The 16,219-nt window shown below is 36.4% G+C and overlaps 1 protein-coding gene across 1 annotated transcript in view; it reads left to right on the forward strand.

The window, feature by feature from the left end:
- Positions 1 to 2,536: 2,536 nt before the first annotated feature.
- The window catches only part of LOC126253548 (ubiquitin domain-containing protein UBFD1-like), a 59,977-nt gene continuing 46,294 nt past the window's right edge, over positions 2,537 to 16,219 (forward strand). Inside the window, exons 1-2 of the mRNA XM_049954954.1 lie at positions 2,537 to 2,834; positions 3,221 to 3,433. Of these exons, the coding sequence (XP_049810911.1) occupies positions 2,822 to 2,834; positions 3,221 to 3,433 (226 nt within the window). The 5' untranslated portion in view covers positions 2,537 to 2,821. The remainder of the gene's footprint in view (positions 2,835 to 3,220; positions 3,434 to 16,219) is intronic.

Raw genomic sequence — 16,219 nt, forward strand, 5'->3', positions numbered from 1 at the left:
AAGAAAAACGAATGCCAGACTGAGATTCATAGGAAGACTCTCAAAGAAATGTAATCTGTACGTGAAAGAAGTTGTTTACAGAACACTTGTTCGACCCATTCTTGAGTACTGTTCATCAGTATGAGACCCTTACCAGGTAGGATTAATGGGAGAAACAGATATGTTCTAATGAAGAGCGGCACGTTTCGTCATGGGAGCATTTAGTCAGTGAGAGAGTGTTAACAGAGATTTTCCATAAACTCTTGTGTAAGACGCTACAAGAGATGCATTGTGCATCACAGAGACGTTCTTTGCTGAAATTCTGAGAGAGTATGTTCTGGGAAGAGTCGGAAAGCATATTACTTTCTCTCACATACGTCTTAAAAACTCTCCACAGAGGAAATTCGAGAAATTAGAGCTAATACACAGGTTTAACGACAGTCATTCTTAACATGTGCCATTCATGAATGGAACCAGGAAGGGGGGCAGGGGGAACCAGTTAGTGGTATTGGGAGTACGCTCTGCCTAACACTGTCAAGTGTTTTGTGGAGTACTGATGTTTATGTAAATCTAATCCACCTGACTAGCGATAACATACTTCAAAATCCTCAAAAGTCACAAGTTTGGATTGCATAGGAGTTACGTAACTGAGAATGCTATATACGCATTCACCCATCAAATTTTACAAGCATTGAATAACAATACAGCACCGTTTGGTATTTTCTGTTGACTGTGTGAATCACAATATTCTCCCAGATGAGCTGAAGATTTAAGAAATTGATGCTGTAGGCAACCGAGGAATAATGCTATTTCCAACCAAAAGAATACAGAAAGTTGTACTTAATAAATAATTCAACCAGTGTAAGCAAGAGAGATTTTTCTGACTGAGAAAAAAAATGTTTAAGAGGTTCCACAAGGCTCTACCCTGGGTCCACCACTATTTCTCATAGATTTAAATGACCTTCTGTCAAATATACTATACAACAAACAGAATTAGTTCTTTTTGTGGATGACACTAGTATTGTAATCGATGGAAACATTTATACAGCAACTGAAGAAATGGTAAATAATGTTCTGAATATTATTATTGAGTGGTTTTCTGCAAGTGGCGACTCCCTCAATTTCAAAATGACTCAGCATATTCAGTTCGGGTCGTATAGAGGTTACTACACTACAGATAAGTGTAACACAGCAGTATGTTGTATCTTGCATTTACTCATTGAACAATGTCACATGTAATAATATTCTAGGGTAACTCATCTTTAACGAAAAAATTCGTCATTGCTCAAAAAGATGCTGCAAGAATAATGAGTGGTGATTACACACAAACATTTGTTTAAGGGTGTAGGTATTTTGACTTCTGATTCAAAGTGTATTTATTCCCTCATGAAGTTTGCTGTAAATAATCCACTGCATTTTAAATGGAACAGTGATGTACAAAATTTTCAATGCCAGATGAGGAAATGATGTTATTACTCCACATTAAAGCTGTCTGCAGCACAGAAATGTATGTACAGTGTTGCAATCAAATGTTTTGATCACTTGCCCAATGATATAAAATGTCTGACAGACAAGTTAAATCTGGAACAGACTGCAAAAGTTTCTCCTTGACAATTCCTTCTGTTCTGTACAATAATAATTGTTACTTTTGTAAGGTGTAAAAGCTGGTACATATAAATCAACTAGCTCACAACTACATCTAAAAAAATCTTAAATGGTCAGCATGTAGCCATATTAACACTGAATATCGTATGTAATGTGAATGTAAAATGACTTTTTCCATATCATTACGATTAATCTTACAAATAATCCATAGAAGATGAAACTAACCAACTAACTAACTAACTCTGCTCTCATAATTTGTATAGGGGCCTTTCATTATTCAGTGCCACTGGAGATAGTTTGGGTTTACTCTTTATAATTACTTTTATTTTGCTTTGGAAACAAGGAAAATAAACACATTTGGCTCAGACTGAGAATAAAAATGTCCTTTGTTACAATGAGAAGCACATGCAGCGTTAACTGATATTACTTTCAGTTATTGCGCTGAACAGGACTATCCGATTACGGATAGGAAGATCGACCTTCTGCCATTGCTGCCTGTCCGACCAAACGTTTCACACTCCATTCCTCTTAATCTCAGAATGTTGTGATTACCGTTGAAGTTCTACTGTCTTTCTTTTTCTTCTCTAGATAAAAATTTATTTTTGAACATGTGAACTGGATCAGGAGCACGCATTGGCTTGAGGTAAGTGTTAAACTTTATACCTCAAAATCCAGGCTCTGTGATGACGATTTCGCTGAAGTTCAATGAACATCTCGCTTTTGGGATGTTGTGCATCGAGGGGCTGAAGCGTTCAAGGCTTTAATGAGAATTATACTTGCAGCGAAAATAATTCCCAGCTGGTCTTATCTTTTTAATAAGGGACTCATACTCCTCACGGTATGAATATTTACGGTATGGACTTCCATTGTCGTTTGAATTTTGCCGCCCAGTGAGACAAAGATGGAAATTTAATAGTCATTCATTTTTCTTACAGTCCAGCCAACGTGTCAATTGTCAGAATTTGACTATTTCTGCCGTAAAAGTGCATGTGTGTGTTGTGCATTAATGAAGTTGTAAATTCTAACTAATTTCTGCAGTAGCGAAAACATCTTCTGAGACTGTTAACCAGTAAGCGTCCAGGCACAATAGTTCAAATTTATGTTTAGTTTCCGGCACTAATCATCTGTTTCGGCATCTAGAAGAACTGCATCTCGGAAGAATAAACAACGAAGATACTGCATTTCGAAATTCAAGTTAATGATTGGTTGAGCTTCGTCAAACTATAAGTTAACCAATATGGAGTGTGTTGGTATGAATATATTTATTTGCATAGTGATCTATTGTAGCGTTTTCTCATACGATTGCTCGTCTGTTCGGCAGCGTAGTTTTAAAATGTAAACAAATTAGACCAATAGTTAATTCTTTTTATCTGCTGTTTAAATCCTTTGTCAGTCATGCAGCTTTTCAAATAGTGCATGTCATTTTAGAGTAATATCAGGACAAAAGCTAGACGATTTTTATTGTAAAATTAAAATTAATTTTAAGTTGTAACCGATTATAATTTCGTATTTACACGTTAAGGGCGCTACGGCTGAAATAATACGCCGTAGTTGATGGGCTGTTTTTTCCCAGTGTTTGTACGTTATAACGCATAGTAGGACTGAAGGGTTACTTTCATTTTATTTGCATTTTTAGGGGCAGAAAAGGGTGATTGTAGTAGTGAAAACTGTAGGCCTAATGCAGAATGTTTGCAAGAGACAGAAAAGGAAAGTGGTACTGTTCCTGATGGTGATGTGAATGTTGAAAAAGTGGACTTCAAAGTAATATACAACAAGACGAAATACGATATTAGTTTTGGTTTAGATAGCACTGTCGGGCAGCTGAAGGAACACCTGCAGGATGTCATAGGTAGGTTCTGTGTGTTTTATTACGCTTAAATCTTAGTACTATGTTTTGGCATGATACATGTAGTTTATTTTTCCCTGTTTAGTGTTTAGCACTATTTCCTCTCTTATTCATAATATTTATAAGATCAATTGGTTTAGTTCATTGTGTTGCTGACGAATGTTTAGAAACATGCTCATTTGTGCCACTGTAGTTTCTAACCCTTGATTTATCAATTTTGCAGAGTCATTGATCATACAACTAGTAGTTTTATAAGAATGTGATCCTTGCTTCACCACTCAAATATTTTGTCAATTGTAGCAGGAAAACTGGCGGTAAAAATGAGGTTGGGTGTAGGTATAGATCTACTGTGGCACAATCTTGTGTAATTCGCGAAAAAATGACACATATTACATTAGTATAAAATTAGTATCTGTTTAAACCAACAAACTTGTGGGAACAAAATGTCAGCATCTGTATTTTTGTGACATTTAGCCTATTTGTGTATGCTTTCCACAGTGATATTTTGAACATTATTGTTGGAACAAGAACCATTTGTTTCATCTATATTGATTGCTCTTTCGAACAGAACACTGTTATTATCCACTTGTTGATATTTAGGCTAGAGTATGGCATGCTGTGTTTTTACTGAAATATTTGTAGATCAGCCATGATTTGATATTTTGTGTTAAAGGCCTATGCAGTTAGCGCACACACCCTACTATTTTGAAAACTACAACATGTTTATAAAACTGAGTGGGAAAATAAATGTTTGTCAGCAGTCATGTTGTGGTTTCAGTTATTAGAGAAATAATAAGTAACTGAACAAGTTTTGCAAATATTTTTTGTTATAATCAAATAAATAGAAATCATTGCTTGGTCATTTCAAGAAAGCCTTGTAGTGCACTACAAGCACAATTAGTAATTAGTGTTAGGCCTTCCTCACATTTGACTGACTGTGAGCAGAGAGATACGTTAGACTGCTTTACCAGTTTTCTGTAATGAAATGATTTTGATTAGCTGATAAATTGCCGCACTTAATATTTTGTAATTTCTATTTTTGTTATGTTTAAATTATGTGTTTTCTTCTATTGATAAGATGGAAATAATTCTGTGTTGAAATGAGCATCTGATACATCGGGGCCGAAGTAATCATGTAATTTCAACACAGTTAAAGGTGCAGAAAAGGTAATAATTGGGTTATGAATTTTCGAAGCCAGTGAATGTAAATGCCAAATACGTGTTGTGGTAATAATGAACTGAAGTGCTCTGGCATGTTTACGTTCGCTGTACACTTTTCATCATTAAAACAAAAACTGCAGAGTACTTTTCGAAAACATATGTTAGATAATGGACGAGTCTCAGTGTGTTTCAGTAGTTATTATGTGCATATATCGTACATAAACTACGACAAATACAAGGGCAGTACACTACCTGTTTCCTAGTTCGGGCTTATAAGTTAATTGGAATGTTGTGGAGTTCAGTGTGTATTTAAATAGGGTACAACTTGTTGTGGACTGTTTCAGTTTTTTTAACTTCTACTCTGTATTTGATTTCTGAACATGCAGTGAAGACATTCGAAAGGTAGCTAACTTTGGGTCGGGTTGACTAATTCATAAATGCCATATGAAATAATGCCACCAATTTAAACAGTAAGCCATGCTGGTATAAGTTCAAATAACACTTATGTGATAGTGTTCAACTACAGTTGGACTTCGTCATAAATTGACATTAATGTTATGGGTAAGTCAAAAATTACATCTACCATCTCAAAACTAACAACAGTATTGAGCATATATATCGATCAGTTGGATGGAATTGAACTTGTCATTCTGTGTGTATTTTCCACAATAAAAACAAAGATTTAAAGATCAGCAAATACCAGACTTTAACCTTTGTATGGAAGCATTTGTCGAAATTTTTGACGTAAACGCCATATGAAGTGACAAGCCAAAAAATGTAATACCATATGATAAATAATACAACAAATATTATATGAAAGTGATAAGGTTTAAAAATTACCATTTGTAGTGTCTTTGTTTATACTCTGTGGGGCCACTGGGGTGATTTTGAAATAATTTTTGAAAGGTTGCGATATTATTCAAATATTTTTTGACGTAGTCCCACTTTTTTATTCACAGCTTCAAATGGATAACAGAAAGCAGGGAAGCTTTTTGAGGGTCCCTTGTGTTCTGAATCACACCGAAATTCCATGTATTTGTCCGCCTGCTCAACTGAGTGGTAATGTGCTTCCCTACCATGCAGCGGGCCCAGGTTCGATTCCCAGCCAAATTGGATATTTTCTCCAATCATGGACTGGGTGTTGTGTTGTCCTCATCATTTCATCATCACTGGCACACATGTATTTATTGGTTGAAAGTATAACTTTAGGTTGGGCAACAACAATTTTTCTGTGTTTCCATGGCTGAGAGACTTTTCTTTTAATGAGTTTTTGATAATTGCTTCATCCTCTTGTGACCGTGTTTCTTAAGTTTTATCTTTGTTGTTCGAAGATCTAAAGTCTTGATCATTGGTAAGAAGCAGATCGGCTCTTACGAGAAAATAACGTGGTATCTTGTTGAAATGCCAAAAGTCTGAGAGAGGGAAAATTGAATCATTGTGATTACATTTGTGTCCAGAGCAGCCATCAGAAAAAAAATATGTACTTAATGGACATGCTACGAACTTCTGTTTCCTTTCTTTGCTTCAGTTTCACCAAACAGAAAGAGCATATTTTTTATTTGTCGAATTTTTAAAATTATTGTTTTCCATTGTTTATATAAGTAGGTGACGTCTAGAGGGAGTATTTTTGGTCATGATAGATTCTACATGAAGTCAAAATTTGTGCAGTGTCACCATGTTGTAAGCACAATTTAGTTCTGGGCTTCAGTTTCAGATGACAGTTCATATCAGTTCAAGGAGGAAAAGGGGAAAAAATCTTTCTTTAAAGTATCAGGTGTTACTGCATTTAAGATGTATTAAATGAAGTACTAAACATATATTTTTACGTTCGACCCAGAAACATTCCTGTCCTGGGAGACAGGCTGCAAACAGTGGCACCTCATCAAATTCAAAAAGATTTTTTCCCGATAAACTGCTTTTATTTTCCTTTTTCTCTTAATCAGTATTGTGCAATATTACTTTCCATATAGCGGTGAACTTCAGTTTTTCAGTGAAACGGATTTTATAAAAATGGAAAATAATTCCACACATTAAACCAGTTCCATTAACATATCTTCACATATTGAGTGTATGAATGAAAATACAGTTTTATTTGACATAGCATTTTAATTCTTGTTACATACTGATAGACATGATTGTCAAACACACAAAAACTTCAAAAACAGGTGTGCAAATTGTAACACATGCTGGTTCCAAACAATAGCACTTTTATAATTCCCACTTAGGACTGAAATTATCAGTTAAGTGAATTAAATGTAGGTTTGTCAGTTTCTTCCTTTGATAGTGTGTGATGCATAATAAGTCTTCAAAAATGTCTTACCAATCTGGCTATTTCCTCGTTTTCTCACATTAATTACATCCTTTACTTTTATCTGTTATCCTTTTTGCAATTTAAAGTCTACTGCTCACTTTTGTGTTTTTTGCTCACCTTTCTTTCTTTTGTCAAAATTTTCGATAGTAGAGCAGTTTGTTTGGGAAGGATTGCACCTTATTCATGATGTGGTCACCTACACATTCTCAATACACGGAAAACTCCTCTGGCCCAGAAGCCAACACAGTAGCCAATGGACTCTGAACAATGGACAGCACAGTGGCTGGGTGATGCCTATGAGGAGAGCCCTCAATGAAAGTAGATGACATTGTGGTTCACACCTCACAAATTAAAAAATTAAACTTACACCAGATAATAGCTGTCTAGAACTGGCTGTTGCAGTGGCTGGAAGAAGAAAATTTATTGCAGCTACACAGGGTGTTACTGTGGTTTGCACACTGTGGTAAAATTCAGGTGGAATGGGAATCATTTGCCCTGTTGTAAATTTTCAGTATTTTGACTAAATTACTGACACAAATGTCAGAATGGTTCCTTAGACAAAACTGCTAATTTTTTCCCCCTGGGCCAATTGTAAAGACACCATAGGGCCAGTCCATGCCAAGTGATCTAATTTTTGGAAAAAGTTACTACATGACCACCACAGATGTTGCTGAAGTTTTGTGTGAACATTCACACATATTCCCAATGAACATAGGTAAGATTTTACATTTGCCAATATAATAGTTACAGAGATATAATCATTTGTTTGTCCCTGTAGCACAGTATTTAACAGTGCAGCCCCTGAGATTTTTTAACTTTGAGACATAATGTCTCTGGTAGTATTTTCGTGAAAGAAACAAAACTTGGCAAACTTTTACAGCCTTTTGCACTCTCGGAAAATAATAAAAACAAATTTCTTGAGCAGTTTTCATATAACTTACCAGTACAAGATCTTACAATATAAAATTTCATTCTCCTACTGCATTCTCATAGTTTACAATTCGAGGAGGGCAAAATTGGCTTTTTTTTTTAAACACCAAAATGGTTATTGTTAAATAGTTTAAAAAATAATAAGATGGAGATGCACTGAAAATGTGTCCATATTTTGCTGAAACTCAAATTAAATCTGACATCTTTGATTATGTTCTAAAATTGTTTAGTAATCTCCGGGGAAGGCAATATAAAAAAAAAATGTTGATGACTCGGAAGTGAGATAAAGCATGACTAACTAGAAAAGCTTCAAAGAAAGATGTCTTTTGTCATGACTCATCATGACATATTTCAGTCTGTTATTCTGCCAAGCTGATTATGAACTTCAAAATTGAACTGTGCATTACCAAGGTACTGGAGATCATACCAGTAAAATTCTTGCATAACAGTTGCAACATACATATTCCAAAGTGCTAAAAAGTTTTACATCATCGTTACAGTGTGTAAATTTATTTGAAGTTCTCACAATGAAATGCAGTTCCAAGTTTGAGTCTTGGTCTGGCACACAGTTTTAATCTGCCAGGTAGTTTCTTATTTGAAGTCCATAGCAAAGTGAGAAAAGCAGTATTCCCACTGCCATAGGGGCCATGCCCAACAGCTGTCAGTGGGTTTCTGTATCAAAGGTTCCCAAGCCCAACAAGGGTTTTGTTACACAGGATCACAAGCATGATGGTATATTTAAATGTTAGAGGCCAAAGTTAGAAAAGGTCTATTTTTGGATCCTAAGCTTAAGTTTACTTCAAGCCACTTTAATTTTTTTACAGGTTTCACTAACATGCCGTTGAATTTCGTGACGAAAAACATATTGCCAGCCAGATGATGTTGGAATAAGTGTGATAATGTGGTGATGTGATGTGATGTGATGTGATGTGCTGTTCCAGAACCCAGCACTTTTCACTCCTTGGTGGACAATGAAATGAATTTGCTGGGCCATGTGGGTGCATAAAGCTTTTTAAAGCATACTTCTACTCAGTGGAAGCTCCACAGATATTCCCAATTCACCACTCTTCTTGTTAAATGCATGCAGCATACCAATGGTAGGCCATGAATAGCTGATAACTCCAATTTGTTAAATTTTACAGATGAAGCGAAAATTGTTCCTTAAAAAATAGTTTAAAGTGACCCAGAGAGTTGCTACATGTATAATGGTATAGTAGAAGCCTAGCTATTGACAGATTAGACTAATCCACCCACTTTCAAATCTCTTTGTGGTTATGGAGTTACTGGGCACTGGACTTGCAAGTTTTCACAGACAGATGACTTAGGTTTTCATTGCCTACCATCAATATTGCTGTGGCTAGAGGTCTGGGGTCACCTTCATCACTGTCACTAATTTTGGCCAGAAAGGATAATGAATTATTTGGAAACTTGCTGACCTGATTTGTTTTATCAGTTGGCAAAATGGCATTAAATTTGCTTTCATCAGCACAGCAGAAATTGAATGAAATCAAGGAGTGACAAATCCTGGGTTCCAGAATAGCATATTATTAAAATTATTCCAGCATCATCTGTGACATCATCTGGCTTGCAGTGCGGTTTTCATCTTAACGTTCAACAGCAAATTAATGAAACCTGAGGAAAAAAAAAAAAAAAAAAAGGAATAGTGGTGTTAAGTAAACATAAGTGTAGGATTGTAAAAGAGACCTCTTCTAGCTTTAGACTCTTAACACTTAAATATATCATCGCGATCGGGATCCTGTATAAAGAAGCCCTTATTGGGCTTGGAACCCTTTTGGTAAATTAACCCACTAGCAGCTGCTGTTGCACAGCTGTTGAGTGTGGCCTCTATTGCAGTGAGAAAGCTGGTTTTCTCACTTTAAAAGAAACCTGCAGTGATTAAGCATCCATAGACCACTGTAACTCATTTATACAGTATTTTACCAGTACAGTAATGTTCCACATGAACTACAACTATGCAAACACAAATATGCTATATTTTAAACCAGAATTAAACTAGCAAGTCAGTAGCATTGTACAATAAAAAAGATATATCCAGAGTTCTTTACAGCATAAATTTGATCAGAAAAAGAAAAAAAAAATCTGGCAGACTGCTGTGGATTTTATCAAAATCACACAATGTGACAGTAGTGTAAAACTTGAAGGCAGTTTATAGGGTGTATGTTGCAGCTGTTATGCAATAATTTTTCTGGTATTATCTGCAGTGCCTTGGTAATGTACAGAAGTTTTGAAATTATAACCAGTTTGTTTCTGTAGCTGTCGTAGCAGAAAAACAGGCTGAAGTATGTTGTGAGGAGTTGTGACAAAAGACACACTTTCCTCCTCCCCCTCCTGAGGTGTTTTGACTCAATCTCACTTCGTAATCAACATCTTTTGATATTACCTTTCCTAGAGGGTACTAAACAATTATAGAACATAACAAAAGACATCAGATTTGAGTATCTGTGGAATATGGGCACACTTCTAATTCACATCCACCTTGTTATTGCTTTTTAGGGCCTTATATGCTTGCATTGCAAAACCAAATCTAATTTTTTGGTGGTTTAGAAATCGGCTTTCTAATGTAATTGGTTTAAAAGAGTTTTCGGGATACTCTTCTTGTAAAAGTGGGGCATTTTTGCAAAAAATAAGAAATGTAAAGTTTTCCCTTAATTTGTAAACTGCTGGAAAGCAGTGGGAGAATGAAATTTTATTTTCTAAGACCTTGTATTGGTAAGCTATTACACACAAAGTTTCAGATTTATGTCACAATTGCTTCCAGAGATACTTTGCATTATTTTCCAAGCGTCTGTTTTTTTGGCTGACTTTGCTTCAAATCATCTATATGAAAATTGCTCAAGAAATCTGTTATTATTTTGCTTAATAGTGCAAAAAGTTTTACAAGATGGCTAAGTTTTGTTTCTTTCAAGAAAATATTGCCAGAGATATTGTATCACAAAGTTGCCAAAAAAAACTCAGGAGTACATTTTGGGATCAAACAAATGAGTATGTTGCTGCAAATATTACATTGGCAAAAGTAAAACTGTACCTATGTTCATCGGGTCCAAATGTTCACACAACATTTCAGCAAAATCTGTGATTGTCCTACGGGGAGCTCTATACCACTTGGCATGGTATGACTGGTAAGGGTTGAATGAATCACATTTTCCAACAGTGAAAAATACCATAAAATCATTAATGTAACATGATCACCACATGGTAAGTTTCATGCGTCCATGTTTAATTCCAACAAATTTACTTTTGTGGAGAGGAACATCAACAGTATTTAAGAGGGTGTGGTAGGTACCCTTTAGAGGCTCATTGCTGAAGTATAGATCAAAATTTCTGTCATAGTTACTGCGAATAGCAAATGGTATACAGATTTCAGTGGTGCCACATTGAAAATTAGCTCAGGTAATTGTGACAGCAGTTTGATCAAAAGTGGTGCCTATAATTGCACTTTCCTGTTCAGTGTTTCTCGATTCAAATTCTTCCAAACTTGTGATCTGTCTCCAGGTCACAGTATGATCATTTACAGTATGGTGTGACACTTGATTTATAACTATGAAATAATGTTAAAAATGTCAGACAACAGTTTATGAAGTTGTGGTAATTTGACCGGAAACTCATGCTAGGTAATACCTGCTAGTGCAGTAATTGTAGTGTATTGAAGTTCTTTGTTGCAGATTGTCAGGTGCTACCTGTCTACTTTTAGACTTCAGGAAGCTCTTCAGTTGCTGTGAGTTTAGGATATATTTATTCTTGCATCTGTGATAGCCAGGTCCACATGGATCCAGCAGTAATAATGATTGCATGTGACTCAATGTGACTTGGGTGTCCCTAACATCCCCCATTATCCGCCCCTTGTGCAGCACCTACTTCCTTTCTTGTGCTGGAATCCCCCATCTCAGACACTCCTTGTTTCTCCTATATCCCTTCCCATGGTGACAGTGTTTGATGTTAACCCAGCTCTGTCTCTAGCTTCTGTTGATTTACATCTTTATGCATTTCCTCTGCATCAGTTTTTCAGCAGAAGTAATTTCTGGTCCCTTTTTGCCTTTGACCTCCATTTTCAAAATTTTTTCTATAGTGTTCATCAGATGGGGAAGAATAGCTTAAATAGCACAAACTTTTTACGCCGCTAAAGATCCCCTGCCTACAGTGACTACTTAGGCTCATTTATGCACTTAAATGCCAATGCAGTAGCCAGTCTAATTTGATAGGGATCATTAATGTACCACTTTGATAGGCTTGTGACAACACAGGGATCACACTTCTGATGCCTGAGCTGCTAGCTCCCCATGCATGTGTAGAAATACATACCCAACTTCTTGGGGCATTGGGACTCCTGTCAACAACCTATAAGCCAGATGATCATTGCTGTGGCTAGGTGGCATCTGTGTGGAGAGCCCTTTATCAGAATATGTGGAATCAGTGTTGATGTTTCACACATGAAACATTTCAAACTACATCAATGTAATGGCTCTATTGATATGCCTGTCTCAACTAATAGGTATTGCCATTTCATTGAGGACAGTTATATAGGATATAACATAAATGATAAAGCAGAACAAACACAGAACAAGCAGCCAGAGGTGTTCACACACACTTCTCAGATTAAGCACCTTCTGTGAACAAATTCCTATAAACATTACACTCGAAACAATAGGTCATTCCATTTCAAATCAACCAATAAAAAAATTTTAACCTTTATGTTTTACAGTTTTGTAATTTTTTTGTCATACTATTCAACTTATCAAACTAACATCAAATAAAAAATTAGAGTATAATGAATAACAATCTGTTATCTGACAATGGCTCAAGAAAGCTGAAAGCCGGTTCATAACGAACTAATAAATAGTGTGCACCACCAACATATGGTACAGTATTTTTTTGATTTACACAAGGTGTTTGATACAACATGGCATTTTCACATTTTGTCATATTTGCACGAATAGGGTTTACAAGGAAATTTACCAGTCATCATCTGTGTGTGTTTTTTCCCCTCGACTATTTAGACCCTTAGTAACAGATACATGCAGGACAGTAGAGTCGCATAAGGGTCAGTGCCACACTTTTTGCAATTACAATAAACGGCATTGAAGATGTGATGGCACAGAGTCACACCAGAATTATATTTAGTTGATCTTTGTTTATGTTATAGCTCCATATCACTATGTAAAGCAGAATGCCAACTACAGACAGCTATATGGAAAGCAAGAAAATGGGCACAAAACCATGAATACCATTTCTCTCCGACTAAATCAAGAGCTGTGTACATTTGTAGAATACAGCCTCCCCATCCTTGGTGAGAAGTACATGTTGAAACCCAATGGAAATAAAGGATCACTACCATTTTCTAAGACTTCTTTTTGATGATAAGTTTATATGGTTGCCACATACGCAACAACTCAAGACTTCCAGCATGAAGGAACTCGGTATTCTCCATTTCCTCACTAACAGTACCTAGGCCGCGAATCACAGTTTCATTAATATTTTGTAAAGAACTCATTTTATCCTATTTGGACTACGGAAGCAGCTGTAACAGGACATCTGGCAGCATAGGGCTGGGAGACATCAGACACGAACTTCAACGTCCTCCAATTATCAGTATGCAACACTCCACCACAAACACCTCCATGGTATGTTCCCCAACCAGAAGTAAAGATAGACCTAAGTTGTGGCCACTTGTATTCAAGTTCCAATTTTTATCACTGTGTGCTTTATTCAGTCATCAAGAGTATTCACATGTTAAATCTCCTTTAGGCCGTTTGCCCACTGGTGCAACGCACCTGCAAGGAAATGTATGAGCATTGGACAGCTGTCACTTCAGAGTCTGACCCATTGTGCTGCATTGTACCTTGTCCACAGGCGCAACTGCGGTCCATGTGCAATGCAACATGTATGTGCGTAACTCCCACACAACCACGTCCAATGCAACTGCTCTGGCAGTTGCGTCACAACTCTGGTGTGACTTCCCGCACTGTATGTTCTTTCTTGGTTATTAGTTATGTCAGATTGGGTCCAAGTAATTTGTGCTAAGCTGGCTGTAACAATGGAGAGTCATCCGTGTCTATATAGTCACAGTTTGCCAGTATATTCAAACAAAATTGCTGTGGAAAAAGCATGAGAAACTGTAGGAAAAGAAACTGATGCGAGTGGTAAGTACATTGGTTGTTATTTCAGTAGTATCAGCATTGAAGTGTTTCAGGTTGGCTTGAGCTGCGTGATGGTTTGTTCTACTTCACGTCGTGCACCAAGCACTTAATAAGTTGCCACTTCAACATAAATAAGTTGCCACTTGAACATTCCTTTTATATACAATGAATGTTGTTTACTGAATAGTCGGTTGCTGTTAAGTATTATTAATCAAGGTCCAACTAGCCTGTGTCCTGAATCTGTGTGCCTTTGTCCCCAAATTTGGCTCAGACTTCGCCTCCTTACAGACTGCAGATAAAGCTGCAGAAAATTAACTTCTCATTTTTGTTCACCTCACCACCTAAATAAAAAGTGAGATTCAATTCACCTTCTTATATTATCTTCAAAATTAGAACTCAATACATGATAAATGAGGACAGCTACCAACCCGTATACTGCCTCTCTGTGCCATGTACATAACAAGTCTGATATTCAGCCAGGTAGTTAACAAGTATAATACCTTTATTATCTTTGAGATTTCGTGTTCTTAGATTTCATAGAGCTCTTTCCTTCTGCACTGCCTGCTCTATGGAAATCCTATCTCCACCTCAGCATGTACGATTGTCTGACTGCTACCCACTTCCATACATTCGCTGGATCATTAGCTCTGGTATCATCATCTACAATTTAAAACACCTCCCAACAATAAGGTGCTCACCACTTATCGATTACTCTCTGACATGTGTATTTAAGGATGTTATACCTCTTATTTAGGGAATGGGATGTATCACTACAGTGTACATATATCGTGGCGATGTACAGCAATTTAACTGTATGTAGATAATGTATTGTTCAGTGTTATGTGTTTTTTAATTATTATTGTGAAGTATTTTTATTAGAGCAACAAAAAAATCATCATGTGTTTGCATAGCTGATAATTGTTTTTATTTTGATTTAATTATTATTAACATAATACTTCCATAGCCAAGGTAAAGCAATATTTGGTGTCAGGAAATATTGCGTTAAAAGATTTTGTAATTGTTGGGCATTTGAGGTGTCATCAATGGGAGTGATGCCAGCTACTTGTACTGGCTGTCAAATTTGATCCTGGTCAAAGCCATATTTGCTTACTCTCTTCTCTGTTTCTGATATTGTGTAGCGGGCGCGCGCGCGCGCACACACACACACACACACACACACACACACACAGCTTTTATGATGCTACTCACTGTTTAGATTCTTTTGCAAAATGCAGGCTCATCATACTCAATGCATGACCCTGACTCAATCTACAGTTGAATATCCATGTGAGGTGATTGTCTTTTTTATGAAATGGTTGCATGAGATATTTTTGCAAAGGAACTACTTCATCCACAACAAAATAAAATGAGAACTTTAGTCTTGTAATGTCTTGAGGTAAGATACAAGGTTCAGGCAAACCAAGAGTTCATTGTTGTAGCCTGTGGTTCAGGCTTGAAGCTTTTAAAATTCCACCATCACCGTTTCTTCCCAAGATATCCTGTTTCATTTGCAGTGACATTTGCCATCGGAATTGGCTGCAGCCATCAGCATGATTGAATGGTATGACTTATAGCTGAAATCGGTTAGTCCGCTTCTAAGAATTTTCTTAAAAGTGTATGTGGGTTCCATGTATCGTGCCTATGCAGTTAGGTAGTTCCAAAGAGAATGAAAATGCTGTTTGTTCCCAGAGAGTTTTGTCTGATCTGGCATGCATTGCTTCTGCAGCATGTTCCAAATAGCTTCGCAGAATTTCTTTGCTGTTCTTCCAATGGTACAATTCCCAAGAATGAAATAAAATGATAGTGAGGGGTGACTGCATTCACTTCCCAAGTGCCTAAAACAAAACTATCTGTTATAAGGGGAGTTGTAAGCGAAATTACACTGATAAATTTTATAATTTTTTCTTGAGCTGTTGTCAAACTTAGAAAACTGAAACTTGGCAACTGAAAACACTGTGCTTAAAGGAATACTACTTTTTACAGTATTTTTAATGGTATTAAATTAAAATTGAAACACTGAAAAAAGTGATGTACCTGTTTTTCCAATACCATTGCTGATAGACAACTGAAATTTGGGGTAGCTTTAGTTGATGTAGGTACAAACAAATTGGTGGAAAGAATTTTTTAAAATAATGTACTTTTCTTTATATTTTAATTACCTTCTGTAAAGAAACATGGAGAAATGGGGACTGTATTTTCAAGGAGTCAAAACCAGGTTGTAGTGGCGGCAAA

Source organism: Schistocerca nitens, chromosome 4 (assembly GCF_023898315.1).
Source record: "Schistocerca nitens isolate TAMUIC-IGC-003100 chromosome 4, iqSchNite1.1, whole genome shotgun sequence".
Lineage (NCBI taxonomy): Eukaryota > Metazoa > Arthropoda > Insecta > Orthoptera > Acrididae > Schistocerca > Schistocerca nitens.